At 39.2% G+C, this 26,441-nt stretch overlaps 1 protein-coding gene across 1 annotated transcript; it reads right to left on the reverse strand.

Annotated features, from left to right (window-relative positions):
* Nucleotides 1-365: 365 nt before the first annotated feature.
* On the reverse strand, nt 366-26,395 carry SEC24A (SEC24 homolog A, COPII coat complex component). The gene is made up of 23 exons (XM_065848938.2): nt 26,216-26,395; nt 20,376-20,897; nt 17,971-18,138; nt 16,241-16,318; nt 15,748-15,914; nt 14,982-15,151; nt 13,842-13,944; nt 12,891-13,017; nt 12,511-12,620; nt 12,006-12,118; nt 11,199-11,317; nt 10,507-10,562; nt 9,988-10,194; nt 9,556-9,676; nt 8,833-8,991; nt 8,137-8,310; nt 7,616-7,726; nt 7,088-7,263; nt 5,485-5,622; nt 4,732-4,836; nt 4,500-4,592; nt 3,837-3,940; nt 366-3,438 (listed from the first exon to the last, which is right to left on the reverse strand). Exons 1-23 carry the CDS (start codon nt 26,286-26,288, stop codon nt 3,324-3,326), a joined length of 3,309 nt encoding a protein of 1,102 aa, XP_065705010.1. The 5' UTR covers nt 26,289-26,395; the 3' UTR covers nt 366-3,323.
* Nucleotides 26,396-26,441: the final 46 nt, after the last annotated feature.

Raw genomic sequence — 26,441 nt, forward strand, 5'->3', positions numbered from 1 at the left:
AATAAAATTGATCATCACCTTGGGAACACTGCTGAAGGCTAAATTCCAACCACCGATGTCAGCTGGCGAGGACCACTCAGCGGGGAACAGCCCTGCTGTGGGGGTACTGGGAGAACAAACCCCAAGGTAGGATGGAATTAACAGTGCTGACTGACAAGACATGCTCTGGAGGGAGAAAAAATACCAGGGGCAGAAGGGAAGTTTGGATCAGCTGCAACTAATTTTCTCAAATTCCCCCTCAGTTTATCTCACCTGAACACTACATTTTAGCTAAAAGTAGAATTTATCATTTGTTGGTACATGGTATTTAGACTGATGAAATGTATTATTCTATTTATAAGAAAGGACTGATGGACTTGCATGAGTTCTTTCAATTAATTTTATTGCGTAGCCAAATCTGATAAATTAGCACAGATAAAATAAGCATTTGCATGTGTTACAAATGACTTTTTACAGGAATAAAACAGTGAAAATTACAAACTGTAAAAAGGAGGACAAGTAAATCCTGTCTCAAATTCAGAAGGGGGAAGATTTATAGCTTCATACTGAAGATCAAAAGTTTGAGTTCATAAAGCAAAGATTTAATATTACAATATTATACACTACTTTACAAAATTAAATTTACTATAAGGATTACATCCATAATAGTAAACAGAACCTTAAAATCACATTTAATGGTCCCTTATCTAACAGCCATTCTGCATCTTTGATTAGTTTCTGTTAAGAAATTAATTCTAAATAAAAGTGAATCCTTCTAGTTATTGCAACACAGTCTATGCAGACTTAGACTCAAATATATTAAATTAAAAACGATAATGAAAGCAAAGTAAAATGGATGGTAACAATGTTGGCTGAACACTAAGGTGTCAAATACAGCAAGAGTTTGAACCAAAAAAAAGTCTTCAACTAGAAAAACAGAGTACATCTGCAGTGGTAGAGTTGTCGTGCTGAGATCTAAGTACCAGAGCCTCTCTTGCCTGTTTTTGCAGATCATCTTCAGTGTCCTCATTTTTCAATTGTAGGTACAAAATCAGGTAGTTTGTGTGTTCATCTGCCCTGTATTGCCCTTATGGCAATCCAAGGTGAACCAGCAGGACTTTCCCACTGCAAGCGAATAAACTAACGAAGGTAAATACAGAGTTTCTTCCAAGGTGAAGAGAACTCCCAAAGAGGGTTCATCTGAGTCTTGTTTATAATGTTTTACTCTGTAAAACTTAGGGATCCTAATTCAAAGTTGTTAACTGCCACAAAGACCGACATCTTTAGCCAGTAGTCAGGTGTACATAAAGCAGTGAAGCCAACTCCAACATTTATGTTTGTTTTAAAAACTATGGGATATATAATAGTAGCAAAATACAGTCATAGTAAGAAACAGACTTTGGGTGGGCTGTTAGATATAAGGATGATTTTCAACATCTGAGTGATAATACACCCAAAACACAAGTTTTAAGCCATAGCCTATGCAACCACATAACTTACATTTATGATGTAAATGAAGAGACCCCTTTCCCCCAGAAAAAAAAAAAAAATCAGACTGTCAAAACTTAAAAAAACCTCTTTGCTATGACTAGAAAATGTGCAATTCTCTGAAAAGCTGTTCAAGTAAATATACTCCTGTGTGCTATGGAGCCAGCAGACAGGGAAGCTTAAATTGGTTCCATTATAGTCTTTTCATGCTATTTCAGACGTTGTTCTGAACTTCAGCTTCTCATGCTCAAGTGACAACAATTTCCCCAAATAAACTCCTCCCCTGAAATAAGGCAACTCCTGACAATCACGTGAAGCTACTGCCTGAAATGGTAGCAAGTTATTACCCTATGATGTCCTTTGACACTTGTATCACAAAATGTAAGTTAACTAGCCTCATCACAGTACATGTTTGACCACTTCAAAGTGTTTCACCTGTTCAAGTTACTTGCCCCAGGAAGTAGGTTTTGCAAGACCTTTCAGTTTACCACTATTTACCAAAAAAAAAAAACAAACCAAGATTTTTTCCATATGAAAGACTTCCAAGGGCATAGGGATACAGTAACTTAAATACTCTTTACATTGCTAGGCATCAATGATAGCTTAATCTCCAAAAGAGAACAATTACAAATACACTTTTATAAAATGATTTTTGTGCATAAATTTTCACTTCAGGGTCAATGTCAACCTCCATCTGTAGCTCTGCCAGGGATGTAAGAGTATATTTAAAGCTTTTATTTGGTGCACACTGGCTTTGGACCTAGACACAGCTGCAGTAAAAAAAAATGTTTAAAATCTTCAAGTGTGTCTGAAACCATGGACAAAACTTCAAACACAATATAATATTTTTGTCTTTGGAAAAATGATTTCATTTCCAATTTTAACATCACAATATTAAATGTTGTCTCAAAACATTAGGTTTGAAGTCCTGTCATACAAACTGACTTCAAAGACACACTACATTTTAGGGGCCTAACATTCAGTTAATGTAAACAAGAGCCAAAAGTACTCTAAATGTTAATTAAATAAATCTGAGATAACTTCCCTTGCCCTTCCCCTCCCACACCACTCACAAACTGAAATTAAAACTATTCTTTTTACTGAAGAAAAAAAAAAGCTTGTCATCTACCTAATATACTGCTGACTCAGGCACAGACTTCTTAAAATGTCTCATATACGGCCCGCTTCTCCCCACTCTATTTTTTAATTTGAATACTGATTTATGAAACGCTTTCACAAATTCAGCCACCTTGTCCGGGTTAAGCTTACCTTTAGTCCTATTAACCACAATCCAATCCAAGCACTGGATTCTACACTTCATAAAGTATTTGTTCATTTCACAATGAACAGTTGTTTCATTGCTACTTTAAGTATCAAGCAGAACATTGAGATGCTCTGTCTGTAATCACTGGATGCACTTAACAAGAATTTCCCTGCAAATCATGATCAATATTGTGAGGTTTTATATCTAGCAGCAAAAAAAAAAAAAGGCAAAGAGTTACAGAAATATACATTTTGAACAACAAAGAGCTCTTTATTTTACAAAATGTATTTCACCTTTTCGGTATTGCCTTTGTAAATGTACTTCATGCTGCAACTACTTACAGTAAAAACATGATTTGCAGCAAATTAAAGGTGCTCAACCAGTTCCAATAGTTTGATTTTTAAGGTACAATATTATGTAGTTGCACATTTGATTCTCAGATGTGGTCCTTTATTTGCTTTAGTTCGTTGAAATCACAGTGAGAACTTCTCATCAACTGCCTCAGGCCACAGATTTAATGAAGATATTACAAGCACAATTGTTCTTTACTGCAAAAATCTTTCCTTAAAGAAGTCAGCCAAAGGCTAGTGTTTCATTTATTCACTTGCTGCTGTATATGAAGGAGGAATTCATAGTATGATAAGGCTGATTCTGTTCTGTCTTCAACCATATTCTGCAGAAAACTTGGTTTCAATGGGCTGTCATCCCTTAAAAATGAAAATATAAGGCTTTGAGTGAGATAAACATTTGCCAAGATCTACAGTGCAACACATTCAAAAAGCTAGAGGTCAAGCGGCAAAATATTTCAAGAACTTAAGGAAATATGAAAAGAGGCTCTCCAACAGCCCTTGTGATTAACCCCAACAAGTGCACTTATCAGCATTTACTTATCTGCTGTTAGCTAAAGATTATTCTGTGATATTTAGTCTTTTTTAATTTATGGAAAATAGTTGGAGACAACTCATAATTCATATCTGTTGTCAAATCTGTTAGGCACAGCATGCACCATTGTTAAAACTTCCATTAAGAAAGCTCAGTATATGATACCTAAATATGTATTGTTAAGGGGTCCCCAAAGAAGCACAAAGACTGTTAAAAAACTTACTTTATTATATATAGTATAGGAAAGAAAGGTCTCTGTTCTCTCAGCCAAGAAATGAAAGCTATTGTTCTGATGGATTCTGCAGTTTCAAGTTCTGGGAGGTGTGTCTAAGAGACAAAGGATAATATTAATACACACATGATAGTATTCAGAAAAACAGTAAAAGGAACGCTTAAAATAGCCCAAACACTGTCCTAATCAGGTATAAAGGACACTCGGGCAGATACGATTTGTGATGGATAGTTTTAGTCTAGTCACCTTCAAAAGGGCTTGAAACGGTCAAATCCACTATGCTGGTATCAGCAATTGCCTGTCAGCACAGTGATGACTGAGCTGTGATCGATTACCTCTTTTATTACAGAAACCAAAGGATCTCCCACTAAACCACTATCCTTAATATTCCCAAGTATTCTCAGTCTGCTCCCACAGTTCTATGAGACTTCATCATTACCAGCCTCTTCTTACTCTGCTTTCATGGGAGATCTACAAAGTTTTAACCTGGAGAAACACCAAGAGAGGTATTGGAAATTCCTTCTTGCCCTGAATCTGGATTTATAGTGAATGATAACTAGAGGGCTAATATTTGAACAGTGGTGTCTTAGTTCTCATGAAGGTCATATTTCTGGCAGCACTGTATGACTGGTGTACAGCAAAGCAAGCACATACCATATTCTGTGGTATTGAGCCATAATTTGGAACTCCAAGGACTTGGCTGATAAAGCTCTGCCCACAGTTCTTCCCAATCCACAGAAACATTACCTGAAAGATACCCAGCAATAACAAAAATAATTCAATGCAAAATTACACCTCACCAGTCTCCTGCACATTTTGAGTTCTCAGAAAGAACCCCTCAAGTAAATGTAGATAATATTTAAATAACCACCACCACACAACTTACAGAGCCAGCGTCCATAAGGTAAGCGCCATCCCTACTCAACTTCTCCACTGACAGCTGGAGAATGGGTGGCTGAGGTATAGTTCTATCATTTATGTTAAGAGCTCCCTAAAGGAAAAAAGCAAACAGAAAAACAGAGGTTCACATCTTGATGCATTGAAACAGGCACAAGAACAAAAGGTTAAATAGGAATAGGATGTATTATACTGTATACTGAAGCTGGACCATTTTCCTCAGTTTAATGCAAGTCACACTTAAAGTGCCTGATTTATTAATAAATCTCAATGGTTTATTTAAAGACTGCATATTTCTACTTAGTTAATTAGTTCTAGAACTGGAGTATCAGGTTTGTTACATACAAAAGATGTCATTTCTAAAATTATCCAGGCTCCTTCATAAACATTCTCTCACTGTTCACAAAACTACTTTGACATTTTAAAATAAAGGAAGCTACAGAGGGACAAAAAGCTAAAACAGATGTTATACTGTCATTACATACATGTGATTTATAGTGCAAGATAATGACAAGGGAAAAAGGTTAGGAAAAACCTTCCCTGTGCATCCATAGCCAGAGTACAGCTCCTCTCCAGAATTCCCAAACAACAAATGCAACAAATGGGAAAATATGAAACAGCAAATTTTAGCTATGCTGTGTTAATGTGAAAAACCTGTGAGATCTTTAACACAAATTTATTTTCACATCGTACAAATCTTTTTTGGACGAGACAAAGACGTTGTAGCAATGCAAACACTCACCTCATCTGTAAGATTATCAACTCTGTACAGACTGGGATGTGTCATAAGCATGAGGTAAACAAGGGGCTGGTTTTTCACTTGACACATGTTAAAAATGCGTTCATCTAAACGAGCATTCGTCCCAGTTTGAAATGCTTTCTGCAAAAAATCAGGCATTTAATTTGACCATGAAAGCAAGGTGTGATAAGCTGAATTTAGCACACCATCTATTGTTTATTTCTTACTTTGAAGTCCTAGAGTTGAGCCATAAGTATTTTCTCAAAATATGGTACTTTACCACTGCTATTTGACTTCTCCATAGTTCTCTTCAGTGTTTCACATACAAATTATACAATCCTCCTCATTGCCATTTCTGGGTTCTAGAACTTAGATGACCTTGCACCATCAATCCTTTCCAGTGAGTACTACAGCTGAGATAAAAGCATCTTGAAATATCTCCCTTCTAACATACACCTCAAAAATGCTACTTGATGGAACTTAATAAATATTGGAGCAGTTTAAAATTGGCTTCGATGTACAGAATCTTAAGTAATTAAGTAATCTTAAGATACAGACAGTCCTGGCTTCTGGGGACAAAAAAAAAAAAGCCCAGCTGTAACTGGAACAAGGGCTCACTCCTCCCACTTGACTGAGTCAAACACAGTCTTCTACACGAAAAAGCTCAAGTGTCCTTACGAACACGCTAGTAGCAACATGCTGGTTACTTCCTTATCAAGATCTATAAATCAGAAAACTCTCTCTAGAACAGAAAGGCAGCTTGTCCAACACTTAAAACAACTTCAGGGAAATCCAATCAAAAACCACTTTTATTGAGCAAATATTATGAAACACTTTAAACCTTTTGTGAGAGCAGGCAGCCAACTACCTCTCTGCCAGCCATCCAGCTCTCTTAATCCACACTGAGCTGCTATGTGGATCTACATTTCCAGAAATGCACAGAAATTAGGTTCTTGAAAAAACACTCTACCAGTACTCTTCCACATTCTCTAGACTAGTCAGTGTCTCTAATATTTTCCTATTCCCTTGGTTATATAACTTATACTTGTTTTTGTACACACTTGTAAACTTCTCAACTAGTTCGCTCCTGTAAGTTATACTCTTCGAACATCTCTATCCCCTTGCTCTCCTCTGCAGGCAAGAGCAGAAGGCCTGTCCATTACTATCCTTATACATTTGCTCCATAAAATTCTCCAAATCCTTTCATTTTTTATAACATATCAGACTCCAAAATACAAACATACATTCACCACCTGTAAAATTACATGTTATCTACCCAGGTTCAAGAAACAATTGAATAGGCTTTGTTCTACATTGACCTTTCAAGTCATCAAATTCTGGGGTGCAGTTATCTTGAGATAACTTTATCTGTGTAAGAAGGACCATTCTCAAATCTGTAAAATATCTCAGAACCCCAATGGCAAATTGCAGGAAGGCTCATTTTATTAAACACTCTAAATCAAGCAACTTTTCAGTTTTGCATCCTACAAAAATACTGAAAGAGAAGATAAATGCTATTTTATATGCTAAATAAATGTCTCTTTACTGCAGGCTGACATGCCAAACAGATAATCATGTTCTTGCACAGCTTCCATTTAACTCTTACCTGTTTTAAGAGTGCCAGTACATAAAGTGGAAAGAGCCGTAGTGAGAAGGGGGCCATGAGACCAGGTTGTTGAATACTTAGGACTGATGAACGATAAGCAGATAAAGTATCTATCACTGCGTTGACCAAGGCATCCCGAGCATCACTCAAGGTAGCAGAAACTGATCTGTCCACAGCTAGAAAGAGTACAAAGCTCAAATAAGAGGCTTTTCCTCCCTTGGTAGAAATACAAGCACATATACTAACTTTTCTCATTTTAACATATACTTCCATGCATCTTAATAAGCTTTTACTACACAATAGAGGAAGTCAAGATAAGTGATTCAGAAAAAAATCCAGAGGCTCATGACGATGCAACAGACTAAATCCAGGTGACTACATACAACTACACTGACACTTTGCCCAAGACGAGCATTTAAAAAAATCCTGTTCTGTTTGCAACTTAGAAAGCACTCTTAGAAAGAGAGAATCTTTTCTTCTAATGTTATTTCCCAGAGGATTACGGCTCAAGGCTCTTATCATGCCTACCCATATTGGCCAACAGCCCAGTGATCGCTTGTACATCTGCCCCCAGGTAGACATCACTCAGTGTTGTTACAACAGGTAAGCACATAGTGTGGACACGAATTCGTCTTTCACCTGTAAGGAAAGAAAACTTTAGTCTCCAAACATAACTTCTGTTTTATGAAACAATACAAGAAACGCCACTGTTTACTCAACAGCAAAAAGCAAACCAAGATTTAATCTAATTTGTCATACAAGAGGTGAATCAGGCCATCTCCAGCAGCTTTTAAAAACTCTTAGTTCTCAGTTTCTGGGTGAAGTCTACATATTTTCAGATCAGAACTAAGTTTCCCAAGAAAAACTTCTTGGTCTAGAAGACACAATAACATCAACAACATGCAGTAACCCATCACAGCTGTGATCTTGATGTTATGTAAAACAGTTTGTGTAAGTTACTGCAACTGAATTGCAGCTGATAAATGGACATAAAAATACTCATCTGAACACTGTACTGTTAATGCAGCTGAACTGCCTGTATATCTTACCTTTGCTGGATGTGTACAGGAGAGCTGACTGAAAAGAAACAACTTGCATATCAGTAAGACTCTCTTCTACTGACATCTGCACAGCATATCCTGCATCTGGGTTTACGTTGGGTAACGACAACAAGTCTGTAGATCGTACGAAGAAGTTCCCATGGAAGGTATGAATGGAAAGACCTAGAAGATCAGCACTGAATTGAATCCATTTTATTTTTGTAGTCATGAAGTACAGACACCATTTACACATCTGCCATCACTGTTAGATGGCTCTGTATCGGGATGTTAAGATCCTTCACAATGAAAACAAGTATGTTCAAGAAAGGTGAACATCCCAAACAGACAGCTAATCCACAGAATCCACAAAGGCTGGCAGAAAGCACAAATTTGGAAGTCAAATCAATGCACCACAGCAGCAAGTCTCCAGACTATAAAAACAGTCCCTTGTGGAAAATAGCAGTCCAACAAAATTTCCAGTTTTAACCATTGTAAAATGGAACTTGGATGCCAGTAAAGATACTGTAAATACAGTTTTTAATTAATGGTCTGATTCCTGGTACTGAACTTTACTTTTCTAATCTTTGTCTTTTAACCATTTAAGTTTAAACGACAGCCAAAATACCAACTAAAGCTTTCCCTAGTAACAGCAAACACCCACTTCCCCTCCACACTCCCAAGGGCCAAAAAAACCTGTGTCCAAACCTTTGGTGCATCTTATCCTCATGACAGCCTCAAACCCAATCTTTCTAGTTAAATATCGTTTCAGTTCCTTTTGCAATTTCTCCACCTGGACAGGGTTGTGTTTGTGATGGTAAGACTGGTAGTAATAGACACTACCTGCAGAATACCTTGATATGCAACCTGAAACCAAAACAACAGACATTGGCAGAGTGCAGACAGCTGCTGCTGTGGTCTTTCAATATATCAGTTGAATGTAATATTCCCTTCAATTATTAAACTGTTCACACCTGCAAATAGCTCGGGTACACACTTATAGACCTGCATACAGAGACATAGATGTAACAACTACATGTTCAAGTATGTATGTAGTTTCAGGTGTTTTCCATTGGCCTGAAATGACAGGTACTTTGTCACTTGAAAGTTTGGTTAAAGGGAGAAAAAAATTTAAATGCTAATGAAGCTTCCTCTAAAGATGTTTACACTGGTTGTTAAAAGGCATACAAGGGAAGTATTTCAGCCACTTATACCAGGATCACAAGGGAAAATATGAGAACGACTAGGTTAAATCAGGAAAGACTGCAAGATTACAATCTATTCACTGTCACTGCTCATCAAGGATGAATTTGCAACTTGACACACTAGATTCATTCAAATCGGGTTCATATACTAAAAGTTAATGTAGATTCTATGTATTTGCCAAAAGTACAAGAGTTACACACCCCAAACCAGCTTAATATGCCTTACCTAGAGAAGCCAAGTCAGAATATTGTCCACTAAGAAGAAATAAATCCACTGCAACCTGTTGCCCCGAGCAGTCCAAGGCTAATTTCTTGTAAAAATCAGTTGACGGTGTCAAATGTATGTCCTGTTAATACAACGGAGTATTACAAAATACAAAGGAAATTAAAACAGATTAACACATTTATTGCCTGTTTACAGGGGCACTAACAATTGACTCTCCATCACTAATTACAGTGATAGCTTAAAAAAAAAATCAGATCATAAATCTGTGTTTATACTGCCTAGTTTTTGTTGTTGCTGTTCTTTCTACTGCTTTAACAAGGGAAGGTTAGCTCAACAAGCAAACCACAAAAGTAACCCAGAATGGGCAATTCCAGAACCACCTACATATACAGAACAGGGTAGACAGTTCTCTCAACCTTTTGCTTTTCAAACCTTTGCAGTTGCTCTGTGGTTTGGCTCTTCTCGTGACTTCAGTGCTCCCATTCCCACAGATGGAAGCTGTGTCTGGAAGACAGAGATTCTACCTCCAGTGGGGGACATGAGTTTAAAGGCAGCCTGTAAGGCAGGCCCCAGAGCACTCTGGGTTTCCAGGGACTTGGTAAACATCTGTGGCAAGGTCCTCAACAGATCTTGAATTAGCTACAATGGAGAAAACAAAAATATTAAGATCAAGAGTCCGAGGAGTTTTCTTCTTTTATATAGCTGACTGCTGAACATGTATGAACACTTTTAACATTAAGGGAGCAAAGAAAAAAACGTAGCAAAAGCGTTGTCTTCTTTCAGGTTGGCAAATGTTCAGAGTCACATCGATAAATTAAGAGATCTCTTTTTTCCACCTCAAACTTGCATTTAAACTGTAGGTGTTAAAGGGCATTGACTAATCCAAAAATTATCAAGCATATCTGAAACTGTGTGAATGTCACTAATTATGTACGGTAAGGTAGTTCTTACCTCTTTATTTTCATTTAAATTTACTAATAAGTTTTCTGGCATTGGTATAAATACATCTGAAAGAAAAAAAAAGGTTTTAATTTATTTTTCAAAAACACGTCAAGCTTCCACCAGTTGCATTTGCCAATCACTATACCCATTGTGAAAAGCATACAGTATCAGCGTGTAAATCCATTCAAACATAATTCTGTGGTTTTATTTTTTCTCATAAGCCTACCCATGCCTTGAATGCCATGTCAGAGTAGCAACTGACAGGGTTGAAGGATAATCAAGACTATTAAGTAAAAATGCCTAAGAAAGACTTTCTAGTGTTCATTCTACCCTACCCCATAACATACAGTGAAAAGTGACTTGAAATTAAAGGCAGAAGAACAAGCACTAAGCATCAGTCACCACAGAATCTACGGCAATTTACCAAGCAACAATATTTGGGATCATAAGAGAAATCTAGATAATTTTACAAATTAAACTACAAGTTGGGAAGGTTGTCTTGATGTCTGAAGTCATGAACAGCCAAAGCATTGCCCAGACATCAGAGGCTTCACAAACGAACAGAGACATATGCTACTTCTAAAGCTATTACTGGAGAGACTAATGATGTATCTAGAACTCCCACAGATATATTTTTTAAAAAGGCTGCCAAACCCAACAGTCATTAGTAGACACTAATGACAGAAGTTATTTCTGCATACCTTCAATATCTGAAACGATAAGCATCTGTGGCTGAGCGAGACCTTCCTGAAGGCTGTAGAAATGGATTGTGCTATCAAATGTTATGAAGCCTATTTTTGTTCTAGTGTTCCCAGGAAGCCTAAAAAGGAGACATATGGTGTTTGGCAAGATGAAATTTCATTTCTGCATGCTTTTTTTTCTTAAAAAAAAAAAAAATCCACTGCACCTGCCCAAGGTTGTTACTCAGTAGTTAGCTAAACAGCTCTAGTGCAACAGCTTGACTAAGTCATTTTGGTGAAAAAAACAAACACACACACACAAAAAAAACCCCAACACCCAACAAATCCAAACAAACCAAAAAAAGGTACAGTAGAATCATCTACGAGACACTCAGGAAATCTTTAAGAAATGTAAGAAAAGTAAGACACGAGCTGCAAAATACCAAGTGGGATTTATGTAAGTTCATACAGCATGTATTTTAAGAAAAGCTCATTAGATATATGCATTCTTTTCAGTAAATACATATCTGAACTTCAGCTTTTGAAAAACACAGTTCAAAAGACATCATAACCATGATGTTCATTCATTTTTGGGATTGGTGAAACTGACAGAAAAGAGCCAGATCGAAAAATATGCCTCAAAATTACCTTTCATACTGTGATGGAAAAAAAGACTACAGCTTTACACTATATTTTAATACAACATTGGCCATTGCGAGCCAGCCCTTGGAAATTTCTTCTCTTAACAGGAAGCAGTGGCATGTTGAAGTCTATCACAAGTCTCAGAAGAGTAAAGAAAATAGGAGATTGTAAGGAAAAGGTACTTACGAGTCAAGATTGTCTAACAAGGTCTGGCAGACTGTATTCAAGTATCCTGTCTCTATTGCATTATGAGAGACATCAAACACAAAGAGGTACACAGGTGGTTGAGGTGGACGTAGCTGAGCAAAGAAAAGACTACCTTTAATTTTTAAAGTGACATTTATTAGATTTGGCTTATGTAACTCCATGGCAAGCTTAAACTCTATTAAAACACGACACAGATAATAGCTAAAACTTCTAAATGCATTTGTCTTGTCTTGGCTAATTCTATAATTACCGTTTTCTTCCAGAAGATCTACAAACATCTAAATATTCTAAATACAAAACTCCTCTGACACCCTAAATGTTTAGAAATGGAGAACTATCTGAGGTTCTTCCCAGGAGTTCTCAGATATACTCGAGGCAGCAACTGTTCTAAACTGGGAAACATCCTCCATAACAAGGCTTTTTCTGACTTTCCTCTAGAAATAAAACAAAGGGAGAGAATAACTAAGAGTAAATAAAGACTTACCATGTATTCAGATGGAGCCATAAATTCGATAGTAGCATTCTGGACTTCAGGTCTTTTGTGAGGTTCTCCATAAACTCTTGTCACAGGATTATACATGAATTCTTCAGGAACTATGCAGATAAGTTTACATATATTATTATTTCACACTAGTATTAGCTATGCTGCATTTTAAAATAAATACATTGATTCTTTTGTGCCTGCTGGGCAACGCTTCTTGGAGAACGACCCTAGGCAGGGAAACACTTCTTGTGTCTCACAGCCCCGGCACGACTGACGACGATCCCTAGTGCTGATATGGCCAATAATGTTAGAGGCTCAAAGGCCAAGGTGGAAAACACTAACCTTAAGAGTTTAATGCAACAAGCACGTTTAAAACCTACCATCATTCACTCTATAGCACAAATTGCATTTCCATCTCCTTTGGTCTAGGAAGCTGACAAAAGGATTAATGTACGTCCGGCAGGAACGGCACCTCACGATAGTACTTGAAGTGACCACTGGCAATTGCTGGAAAAGAAAAGTTTCGTGTTTTAAAGCATCACCACACTACAGCTATTCATCTACGGTAACAGCATTACCTACACTGTACTGCTTGGTAAGCTACTCAAAGCTCACTTCCCAAAGGAAAACGTATTTCTGCATCCTCACAGCACTGATACAATTCCTTAAAAAGATGACTGGCCAGAACTGAGCTCTAAGCTATTTGACTGTGTAGGTTCACTTTTCAAGCCTCTGAAGTCTTGAATTTTACACTGGTGGTTTAAGGCCAACTCCTACACACAGTACACATCAAAAATCAGAAAAAAAAGTGCACATCTTTGAAAAATTACTTAAATTGTGAAAAATAATGTTTAAAAGAAAAAGGCCCTGTTAAATTCAAAGTCTCCCAGCTATCTAAGGACATCCTCTTTATCTTTCTTAATCTAAGTTTAGAATTAGTACTAGGTTTGGTATAGGAAATCAATAACTACAACTAGATACGTGACAAGATAAATCTGTATAAGCGATACTGGAATTTATACGTGTCACCCTCTGTCACAGTCCAAGTGCTGTGCAGTACATAAGCTTCTGGGTTTTTTGAGGTCTGGGAGGTTTTCTTGATTAAGAAGTGAGCCTTGAAAACTTAAAAACAGTTGGAAGAAAAAAAAAAAGAAATCAGAAAAATGGCAATGATCTCTATGGAACAGGGAAGTGTCAGCCACCAAGGTAATTTTTCTGGGCCAAGATTAACTAACATATTTGACCTTCTTTTATAATTCGTTGTCCAGCTCTGGATTTAATAAAGGCATTGTTGATATTTCAGCATTTAAAGTTTTGAATATTTGTCATACCGATAAGTCTTTGAAAGGATGAAGCAGGAGCCCCAAAGGAAGTTTGGCTTTATTCAATAAGGCCTGAGTTTGAGGAATGTTAGTCAGGGTACAGCGGAACAACCTACATGGAAGACAAAGGGTTATTTTCAGAGGCTTTCACATTAAAAAAAATATGATTTCAATAGTAAAGAGTATCCTTTATACTTTCCTACAGCTGGTAACGGCAAATTTCCATTTCCAGATAAAGGATCTTCTCCAACTCTCTCAAATTGTTCTGGTTTAGTCTGAGCTTGACTCAGAGTACATACTTGGAGTGCTTACTTTATTTTATACAGATGCTTTTTACACAGAACTGAGCATCATTTTAGTCACTCAAGTCAAAGTAACTAAAGCCTAACAATGTTCAAAGTTGCACCAAATCTTCATATTTTATGTGTTATTTTGGACTGCTATTTTGAGGTGGTCTTATAAACAAATCTGAACCAACGAAGTTTAAAAAGCTGTCTTAAAACTATATAGAAATATAAACAAGCCCACAGTAATTTCTAAAGACTTGAGAACTCGGTAGTTCCTGAAGCGCAGAAGTGCACAGTATTTCTGCAAACCCAGCCCAGCTTGTTTACATGAACAACTTCCCAAAGATGCTGTTATTTCCTTTATTGATCACAAAAGGCTTGCAGAGCAAGAGTACCTGCTTATTCACAGTTTGGTTGGTCTCCTCAGAGATTACTTGAATAACCAAGTGCCAGCTGCTTGTCTGATGTTCCATCTACTCCCTTGTTTTAAATGGTTACGTTCAATACAGAGGTCACTCATGTTTCTGCATTCACAATCTTTTTGGTATACCTCACTGAAGTGAGTTAACTCCTATTTTATCTTTTCTCAATCATGCTCATTGCCCACTGTATTGTAAAGGTCTTATACCTGTCTATAGCTGCCTTGCAAGCAATGTATTTTTGTTCATATTTTCTACACAGGTAATTTTCCTCACTCCAAAGTTTAAACCACTTACCACCTTTATCTTAACACAAAGTGAAGCCTGTTTTCAATGTTTTCTACTCACAAAATTAAGGAAATATTTCATGAAGAGTTACGTTTACAAGCAGAAATGTATACTTCCTTTTATTTTGATGGATTACAGCAAATGGATAATCTTACTCAGGATTACAGTTGAGCTTCTGGATGTCTTCATGCAAGTTCGGGACAGGAGCTTTCAAGAGGCTCGTAGGAAGAATATTTCTTTCTTGAAGAAGATTCACAGGTCTTAATCCTTGCTGTAGACTCAGGCCACCCATAGATGCAGTTAAGTGATTAGTGCCCAGGGCAGGCTAGAATCAAATAAAATTTCAGAAATTAACACCAATTATTTGGATAAAACCTGCCATTCATTTAAAAAGCAAACACATTTCCCTTTCATTTTTTTTGTTTTATTTGTGTATTAACTGCCATTGTATTACAGTGATATATTTAGAAATACTAGTTGTTACTTAAATTTAGGCATGCAACACAATAGAGGCAAAAATGAGCATGTATCTGGTACAAAGCTCTTAAAATACAGAGGCTCAGCTGGCAGAAGCATTGCTCAGTTCGCTTTGAAAGTTCAGGGAAAAAACAAATACTTCAGCTAACAACAGCAACTCAAGGGAAGAAAAACACGCCAAAAGCAGCTGAAGGTTTTAAGATAAATACAGATACAAGGATAGAACACTTCAGAAAGAGCTGGCACACGGCTTTTCCAAACTGGTACAAGGTGTCAGCAAAAGCATTAATTTCAGGCTACGTCCATCATCTTGAACAAATGCTGCACCAAGCAGTGAACCGGAGAAGCAGGACCCCAGAGATGCACAACACACACTAGTCAGCACTTCTTTTCACCCACACATACCACAGGTAGTAAATGAGATCAAAACCAAACAATCTCTACCTGATGGAAATGTTTTGCTCCATCTGGATACTGCAAAGCAGTTGCTTGCATTCCCGGTGCTCCAGGTGGGGAAGCATTTTGGTAGCCTGGAGGTAAGGCAGGGTAAGAATAGCCAACATTTCTATTCATGTTAAGATTCGGTGCTGCAGGAGAAGGATGTGGAGTTGCTAGAAGCAGAGAAGACAAATACTTTAAATTAACTGCTGAAGAAGTGCAGCTTGCTCAATGCATTACTACAGCAGTAAGATGTTTTGTAGTTCAGTTTCCAAGTGCAAAAAACTGACAATTGTAGAGAATTTTCTAAAATGCTCTTAACTGCTTTACCATACTTACAGGCAAAGACATGCTGTCAGTGCTTCAAATTTCACACTTAGCTTCAAGACAGACATCGAATCAAGTATATATGTTTGTACATAAATGCCTAAACTTCGATCTTTCCCAAATCTTAAAAAAAGTCACATAATAGTAAACATTTTTCATCCCCAAGCCTTACCCATGAGGCCACCACCTTCTATTGCATCATAGCTGTTTTGCACCGCAGACCCATCACTGGCAACAGATGTGGCATCGCCTATTAAGAAAGACAATCCCAGTAAAAATTTTCACAAGTTACAAGAAGTTGTAATGAGGTAACTGTGAAGAAACCCTAGAAATATTAAAATTACCATAGTTTGGATCTACTTTGTTCCTGTCCCAGGATGAAACTGTATTGAATATACATCTTGTCCTCTTTTCTCACACACTTCCCCTGCTGACGTGACCTCAACAAAGGACATTCACAAAGCCCTGTGATCTTTTTTCAAGGAAAACAAAAGTCTCTACTCTTTGGGTTGAATGATGTTTTAAGATTACATCAGATATTCACCATAACTTCCAAGCTGACATGTAGTAAAGTGTCAGGGGACGCATCTTCCTCATCAGAGGAAATGTCTAGGCCACAGTTTTTAGAATACCCTGGAATATAGGTACTGAGTTCCCTGAAGAACCTTTTCCACTAATAATTCAAGGAAACATCAAATTACATTCACTTAGTCCAGTACTGCTCACCAAATACCAACAGTTCTGATACAGTCACATACTAGCCAAGATATAAACTCCAGCTGAGATAAGAAAAACCTTGAAAGTGTGAGAGTGCTCCCAAAGGACAGCTTTTTGTACACTATGTTTAAATTACAAACCCGATTATCTATTGCTAAGGAGGAGTCAGTACGCAATTTACTTTTTATTTTCATTAAAATGTTCAAAGATGACCCAATGAAAGGAATTTACATTATTATCCTGAATCTTGCTAGTAAGCAGCAGTCACCCTACCTCACAGACTAAACATTTTTATCTCTCCAGGGCCCTGGAAACATTTCTCTTCATTATGAAGAAAAGACTTTCTAAGCAAAAGCAGTTTCTAATGCATTTTGCATGCTCAAAACTAAGCTATATCTGAATATACTATTCTTGTACTCACAGAGCTACCATACAGAAACTGTCAATCTGAACCTGCAACGAACCAACAGCTGTGACAGAACAAACTATATATGTGAAAATAAAACTGCTGACTACCACATGGCCCCATCTAGCAGGGGCAGTAAATACAATACAGCTCCAGCTCTGTTTGATACAGAGCCCTGATGAGTTCTTAAACAACAGCATATTTGTGCAGGGCCCACAAGAGGCAGAGAAAGTCATATGTCTTTAACAGCTGACACTTAACAATCTCTACTAACTACCTGCAGAAAATGAACAAATCCAAGATACATTTCGGTGATTTTAAACAGAAAGGAAGAATAAGGTACAGCTATGTAAACAGGTAAGGAATTGCAGGGTTTTCATTTTAGGTGTCCCTGCAGAATAAAATGATATATACACCGATTAGGTCCTCCACAGCAGTCAGGGATGCAGAGAAATCAGAATTTCAATACCATTTTAGAAAGCTAAAAACAAAACAAAAAAAGAGATGGCAACTATGGGAGACAGGGACATGTTAAATAGCACTTAGAAAACTATTTTTAAGTCTTTATTGTTACTTTATTAACAACTGTCAACAAGAAATATTTTACTTCCTTCCAGGTCCTTACCTGCTCCATTCAGATAAAATTATGCTATATTAGTATAAATTTTACTATTTGAGTCTAACAGTGTACTTGCAAAGAGCACAGTTGACTTGAAACATTACACATTAGAGCAAGGTGCAACACTCAAATTCAACAAAAAGAACAAATTATTTCTTACCTTCTCGATTTGGAGCTGAATTTAGCAGAGACTGTGTAGTAGGTGGTCCTGCTATCAGTGTTGACGGCCTAATCAATGGCGGACCACCGACTGGCGGGGGGCCCAAAGGTGGCCTTGGAGGAGGGTGGAGTGGAGCTAAAGGCTGGGTCACTGGTGGAGGTGCAGATCCTGTAAGAGATTCATTTTTAGAAGGAGTTTAACTGAGATGAAAAGGTCACAAAAGTTTTGTTACAAAACCACACAGATTGAAATCTAATTTTTTCTCTTATTCAAACATTAAACAGCATGATATACATAAATACTAATATGCATGTAGAAAGTTTCACAACTTCAGGTTCTTTCTGTCATGCCCTTCTCATAGTGGGTTCTTGTAGCTGTTATCCATGATCTCTTTCTTTCTGGTGCTCTTGTTGGTAAGAATTTCAAGAGGTACAGAAAGAATCTCAACTTCAATTACTAAGTCTGGACTTTATGAAGTTACAGTACAGCCCCATGTTAGACAGAGAATAATGAACTACTAAGAGTCTAAACAGATCCCTTTTGACACGATGCTCACCTTCAATCTGATGCAAAACAGCAATGTACAGATTCCATAGCTACTAAAATTATTTGGGAAGAAAGATTTCTCTTGGAAAACCATCAGCAATGTGCAGTTTGGATAAACTTGCTGTGCAAGTGTGAGGTGTTTTGCTCTGAAGTCTTTCAATTGCTTCTGTTTTAAAATTCTAGGACTTTTTCAAGCCCAGACAGTTAGAAACCCAATTGCTTTTATTCCCATCAAATAATGCCAAATCCTAAAAGCACTTCCATCTCTTTGTTCCATATTATTCCAGAGGCCAGTATAACTGTCCTTTAACTTTAGGAAGATACCAATGTATTTTAATATAAAAATCAGCCTTTCAAAAGATAAGTCCAAATTGTCCAGCATCACAGGTCTCAACCCAGCATAGAAGCCTGTAAGCCATACAGGACAGTTCACTAACGAATTCCCCACCACACAAAATATGCAACTTTAAAAGTCTGCAAGTAAGGGAGGAGGGAAAGAAAAAAAAAAAAAGGAAAAAAAAAAAGTCACATCCAGTGAAGTTATCTGTTTGTTCACTTAGTGTTTGATACTGCAAAGCTAATTAATAATTGCTATATACAGGCTACACTATAACAGAATGTGGAAGGGATTCTGTGTCTAAGAGGTTGCCCAAAGTTGGCCACACAGGCAGGGAGCTGTCAGACCTTTGTGCTAAGAACAAGCTACATTCATTTTAATAGTGATCACTGTTCCACAAAAGCTACCAGGGAAATTGCTCAGGAGGATTCACCATTGAATGGATATAAGCATTCTCTTATACCAGACACTCGCTCTCATTTCGTATACCACTTCCCAAAATCTCTCAGCACTTTCCTCACTAACTCCAAAGTACTAATTTTTTATTCCCATAAACTGCCAGAAATAGTTTCATAAATTCTGTGAGCTTAAGTCAGTTCGAACATCATAACAAAATCAGTCAACATCTAACAAAAAGCTACCATCAAGAAAAATCTCTACTGAGGCTAAAAGTACTTCACAAGAAAAAAAATATTTGCTTTAACATTTTAAATATTTCTGTATGTAACTCCTATTTGCATGCTCAGTTAGAAAAACCTCTATAACAACAAACGGCAGTTTGGCAAAGGGAAACTTAAGGATTAACTTTATTTCCATAATAATCACTTGCATAATAGAGCTATTTACTGTTAGAAAAGGTTTTCGCCACTGCATATACCAACACACGAGCGGCAGAAACAGAATGCAGGCTGCAGTAGTGGTAATTCTTTGCATCTCCAGCTTTCCAAACGCTTTCTAAAGACTGACGATTACTATTAGGGAGTGCAAATTACAAGTTTAGAGGAAGGAAGCTTTCCATTCAACTGGCCTCTATTTCATGATACAGAGCACTTTCCAGCTTTCTTTCCAGACTGTGCTCAAGTTGTTTGCATAAATCTGAATGCAGCATTTCAGAGAAGGACCTGAATCAAGCGATGAACGGAAAGGCTAGCAAGGTTTAAACTGCCTAAGACCACAGTCACTAAAGATGGGTACAGTTTTCAACCCTGAAGTCCCACAGTTCTCACTTGACTGAAGCCAATGCTCCAACAGCCACCCCAAGGAAACAGCATTTCCCACAAACAGCTTCCCAAAACAACAAGACACCATTCAGGGGTTACCTGCTTCAGCCATCCAAGCAAACTGAAATGCCTGACTTGCACACAGAACTTCCACTTATAATCCAAGGAAATCTCCCCAGTATTTACAATATGCATTTTCTCCAAGTATCTGTTTTGACAACTTCATTCCACAAGCAAAACACTTTTTTTTTAAGAAACACTGAGAAATGGGCATTGGCAAAATACCAAAAATGTATGGTTACCTGGCTTCATATAGCTGTTCTGAAGTGGAGGACCTCCTGGAGAAGCAGCATATTGATAATTTCCTGGAGGATTTGTATTTCCTGATAAGGATGACGGTGGCTGAACTGATGCTGTCCCAGTCATGTGAGCCAAATGGCTTGATGGTGACCCAGCGGGCTGACTCCCAGGGCTCTGGCTGTACTGCCAGTTTGAAAGCACTGGCGGGCTCGCTCCAGTAGGAAAGCTACCGGCAGATGATATAGCAGCTGAGTTTTGCAATGCAGGTGGTAGCACTTGTGGAACAGGACCTGCTTGTTGTGCTGGTGACCCAGAGAAAGGTGCCACTGGTGGTCTGTTGAGAGTCTGCCCAGGTCCTTGATAATTGTTTAATTGAGAAACATTCTGAGAGCCACTGTAGTTGTACTGTCCAGAAGGCTGATGGGGAGGAGCCTTTGCCGGTGTCTGATGTGAATACAATCCTGGAACCAAAGGGCTATATCCCTGGCCATCTGGTGAATGCATCAGCTGATTCTGAACGGGACCTGGAAGAAAAATAAACAAACCTTTTAGAAAGTCAGTGTTGTGTATCACTGCTGAAAATAAGAGATGTTCCTGGGAATCACTTTCCTTAGGATTTTATTAGTCTTCAAGCCAAGAATTTTGCTGCCGGCACTTAGATATTTGTTCTGTTTTACAGTAGCCTCCCAAACATCAAGCATTCTGGTGCCTGAGCACAATCCATCCTCCTGGACTGAAATACACACACGACACTGTTTCTGCCTTCAGAAATACCCAAAAAGGAGCCGACCAAAGCGGAGTGCTCACCCACACAGCTGGCAGTAGGACACGTGAGCAGACTGAAAGTGGAAGCACCCATTTGCTAATAACTCAGTTTCACTTCAGGATTGACATCAACTTAAACTTCAGCTTATGGCAAGGACACCAACGACCAGTTTCAACATAGGTCACTATGCTGTTTCTCAAGTGACAGAGTTAATCTATGAAAGTTTCTGCAGTTAATTTTAGTAAGGGAACTATTCATACACATATCGCTCATGTGAGCAGCCAACTGGTCACAAAGATGGAATGACCAGTAGTTTTCTCATAGAGCAATTAATCAATCAGGAAAATAAAACATGACAGGTTAATGGTGCTTTTTATGTATTTTTTTGGCTGGCATAGCTGCACTGAGTTTTAATCTTTTGAAGAAAATAAATTGAAAAAAGGCTAATAATTCTTCAAACAGCAAACAATGCTGGTAAGAGCATCATCAGATTTCTGCTTTACACAAGAACACAAAGAGACAGGATACTGTGAGATTTCCAGCATGGTAAACGCTCTGTCAGGAAAGCTACTGCTGCAGGTTGTTCATTGCCACAAAACAGACATTCTGAAGGGAGACTATAAATTTGAGCTAAATCCTTCTGAGCAGAATACACTAGATTATGTATCCTACAGCCAGCCATGACTCCTTAAAAAAAATATATAAATCACTAAACCACTTTCCAGTGGTATATAGTTTATTTAATCCAGTGGTATTGTGGTTCCCCCCCATCCACAGTTTGAATAGTGAAGATATTTCACATAAATGGTTAAACATCTCAAAGCAGAGAAGATCCTCTTCATGGTTTAGAGTTAAGATTCTTTTCTTTGCAATCCTGTATTATTTTCCAGATTTCCAGAATTAGTTAAGACTTGGACAATTTTTTGGAACCTAGATAAACAAAAGCACTTAATTTTCCAGACCAGAAAATTCTGCAAGATTCACCACTTTAGTTTTCAAAAACATGCCAGAACTGATATATTTACCGTACAAGTATTACAAACAGCTGGCATCAGAATGGAATCGCAGGATTTCATTTAACATTAATAGGAAACCTGCTGTCTTTGTTTTAAGACATTCTAGTTAAATTTCAAAAGGTGAGGAAGTTTGCATTTCCAAGTTGAAACAACTTTGAACTCAGGCCTTTTTGACAATAAACTAAGCTAAACACTGAATACATTGAAGCTCTTAGGACAAACACTGCACTGGTCATTCAGCCCCTCCTTCCCTAGAAAGCCTTAGGCTGTGGTTCACAGACAGCTGTAAATTCATTGAACATCATACATATCCAGGATAATACACAGGCAAGGCAGTACTACAGTGTTAGTGACCTCATCCTCACTGCCTCTGTTGTGTGTGCATAAAAAGTACATACCATATTATTCTCCACCTATTAATCTCAATATGCTGCTTGCCTTTCAGTTAGGAAGTCCAGTTATAACCCACTGTCCCTAAAATGCTGCTCATAAAGCTTAGTAATAATTCTCTAAACCCAATGATGTCTGAAGAAAAAGCCTGCAAACACGAAAATGCTAACAAATGACTCACCTTCAAAAATTACCTTGCGGTGTGTCAGATGGGTTTTCAACAACTGATTTACAAAACCCATTGTAAATCAAACTTCCTCACTCTTAAAAACAATGATTTCTTATGTGATGCCCAGTGTCCTGATGGTATCACCACATACACTGATATAACAACATTACTATAAGCCATATGAAAAACACAGAACAAACATAAATTAATTTCATAACCTGATTGTTTGCCTTCAGGCATAACTGTCTAGCACAGGCAGGAGTCATAGTACAGAAAGTTCTCTCTTACACACTGTTTTCCCTGCTTGAGCGATAAGTTTGAGGATAAAGTAATGGAAGCAAGGTAAAACCCAAAACTGACTGACCTGATATTAATATTTCCTATAGCACTTTGCTTTAAAAATTGAATTCACCACAGCACAATGTTCCAGATTTTAGTTTTGATTTTTAAAGTCAGAAACACAACTAGAAGTCTCGATTGCCTACAGGCAGTTCATGTTTTCAAGACAAGCCTGCATAATGCTGCCAACAAAACTAAAGCAACACCACTGAGGGGTGCAAACGCTTTCTAAAGGGCCTCAGAGTTCATAAAAACTTTTCAGAACTTGCTGGTTTGGTGCTGCCAGGTATTCATCCTTACCTGACCTCTTTACCGAGGCTTGTCAGAGAGCACATAGGTTCTGCAGCTTTACCTATAATAGTGCTGCGTTTTTTTGTGCTGTTCCATGAAGCAAGGAGCCAACAAAGAATTGAACACAGAATGAAGAGCTGGACCACCTGCATGGCACCCAAACCTCCAACACTCGGAGATCACGGAGATGAGTCAGTAACACAAGAAAGGCCACATACTTAACAGCAAAAGACACCTCTACAGCAACACCAGGTCATTTAACGTTCCTGAGACCAGGAATGGCACCAGAATATATATATGAAGGTTGCCTGATGGTTCTATAAAATGAGGGGTCCAAATACTAGTACGAGAGGCTAGGACTCAAGTGACCTTCTCTTCCAAACAGAATTTCACTGTCACCTACTCCCAGGCAGTTATTTAGCACATTACTTTCAGCAGGTGCCACCTCTCCAAGCTCCCGGGAGATGCAAGGATAAACACACTGGAAAGCTGCATCCCAAACAAACCATCAGTGCCCACCAGTGCCCTCTCCAGCTGAGTCTGACCCACTGGTCCCCAGGCTCATGGACAGCTGACCAAAATCAACAACTGCCAAAGCTTCTCAGGACCTCAAAGTGCCACTCTAAGACATCACATAGGGAGAACAAAACACCCTAAAATAATTGTTTCTCCTTCTCATCTGCATTTAAAGCCTATTAACTGGAAAGCAAATCAGTAATCTGCAGTTAAAATAACACAAAATACTGATCCTATTAAAAAAATAAATGAAGTAGAGGAAGGTTGTTGCTAAGCAACCCGATACTCCATGCTAAACAATTTCCTGGACAATTTACTGCCTTCACTGGACACGTAAGTGTGGGGAGTTACCTGCAAACAAATAAAGCAAGCAACAAGTTGAGAGAAGAGCTGACAACTATCTAACAATTCATCATTTCTTTCCTCATAGATCACTGCAAGTACCACAAGAGCACTCTCAGTAGACTCTAGACTGTTTTGAAAAGCTTTATTTTTATTGTAAAGGTCAAGGATTATAGCGCCTTCTCAACACAGATTTTAAATGATGCTATGAACAGTCCACGCTTGAATAATCTAATTTATTCAAAAGGTCTGGAACCCAAACCTTATCTCTACCATACCATAACAACTGTTTATCACCCTGCATTTGCATAACTTGAAATTTCAGTTCTTTATTTTTCGTACACCTGACAGCGAGGTAGCCTGAAATTCCTCCTCCCCAGAACTTCCATTATGAGCTTAATCCAGCTACAGGGAAATCAGGAAATGTAAAGTGATGCCAGTCTGTACATCATCCCACTCAGTGACTCCATTAGCAAACGTTCTCTTTGTACATTCTCTGCTTAGCCCGTGAGCTCTCCAGAACAGAGGCTTTCCTCAGGCTGTACTCAGACGCTTCCCACTTTCTTGACCCTATAAGCAACTATACAGTTGTTTGTAAAATGTCATTTTGCAGATGACTTTGAGGAAAAGTAATAAGCATGCTGTGAAGGAGGAGGAAGAAGACAAGTCAAACCATTTAATTACTCATACAGAAAGCAGAAAAATCAAAATATTTTATTATAAATGAATTGCTTATGATGTAGCACAAGTACTGAAACACAGAAGTATATAAGGAACCAGGTACAGAGGATGCTGTCTGTACATGTGAAATCATTAAATACTTCCAACAGCAGAGATTTCCATGCTTACAAAGAAAATAGATACAGAGACAAGGCTCGCTCTGTGTTTCTTCCTAGCTTAGAAGGCTGGCCAGTAAGTTATCCAGTTTTACCCTCAATATCCTGCTATAAAAAAAAATATATTTTGAGAGGAAGAAATTAACCAAGACTTTCCCAGATTGTAGGATGCAGAATGAGATAATATCGGTTTTACATGAATGACAAGATAAAATCCAGTCACTGCAGCCTGCGCCCAGTCAGGTTTCCCCCCCGCCCCCACCAGCAATAAGCGGGTGCCACATGTACAACTCTGTTCCAAAGGGTCAGAGGCTCCGGCTGCTGCCTCAGCTGTGTCCCCGGCTAGGGTACAGGCTGAAACACCGCCCAGTGCCGCTCCTGCCACACATTTCACCTCGTTAGTGCAAACACGGGTGTTCTGAAAGGCACTTTTACCTATTCATAGGCTGAGACACAAAAAAAAAAAAAACGCAGGGACACTTTTGTCATGAGAAGAGATAGGAATGAGGATTTATCGTGCCTGGTAAACAGCTCTGCCTGTCTCTCGGTAACGCTTCGGGCAGGACAGGCCCCGCCAGCAGCTTCACTGCGACCCCCACGTCCAGCAGCCCCCGGGGCTTCCCAACCAGGGAACCACTGCAGCCACGGCTCCCACCTGCCCCTGTGCCCTCGAGCAGACCGGGTGACGCTACCGGGGTGCGGGGGCTCACAGCAGAGGTCAGTCACCATTACCTACTTTTTTTTCTTATTTTTTGTTTCCTAATCCAGCTGCACTTCCCCTCGAGAAACAAGGTGTCCGCGATACGGTGAGGACACCGCTGAAGCCGGATATAGACCTGTCCCCGGGGCCGCCGCGGACTCTGCCCGCTCCTACGGGCTGTAAACTCAGCGAGCCGAGCAGTCAATCCACCGGGAGCCCCCGCGGCCGCCGGCGGCCCCACTCCCAGCACCCCAACACCTGCTCCCCGCCGCTCTGCCCACGGCCACCGGCCCCCTCCCCCGCGCCGCTGCCCCCCGCAGCACCGGGAAGAACAGGCGCAGAGCGGGCTGGGGCCGGGGGAAGCGCCACAGGGCAGGAGCCTTCCCGGCCAGGCCCCCGGCCAGGCCAGGCTCCCTCCTCGCGGCTCAGGCCACACAGCCCCCTACCGCCAGCGGGGCGGCCCAGCGCCGCACTCACCGTTGCTGTAGGGCTGCTGACCGCCGCCGTTCTGGCTGGGGTAGGCGGCGGGGGGCCTGGCGGGCTGGGCCATGGCGCGGGCTGGTCTCGGCTCGGCGGTGCCGCCCGTCTGGCGGCGCCCGGCCCAGCACAGGGGAGGAGGGGAAGGACGGCCCCGCACCGGAACTACCGGGCGGCGCGCGCAGGCGCACCGCGTACACGTGGCACTTCCGGGAGCAGCGCGCTG

This window comes from Patagioenas fasciata, chromosome 14, assembly GCF_037038585.1.
Source record: "Patagioenas fasciata isolate bPatFas1 chromosome 14, bPatFas1.hap1, whole genome shotgun sequence".
Classification (NCBI taxonomy): domain Eukaryota; kingdom Metazoa; phylum Chordata; class Aves; order Columbiformes; family Columbidae; genus Patagioenas; species Patagioenas fasciata.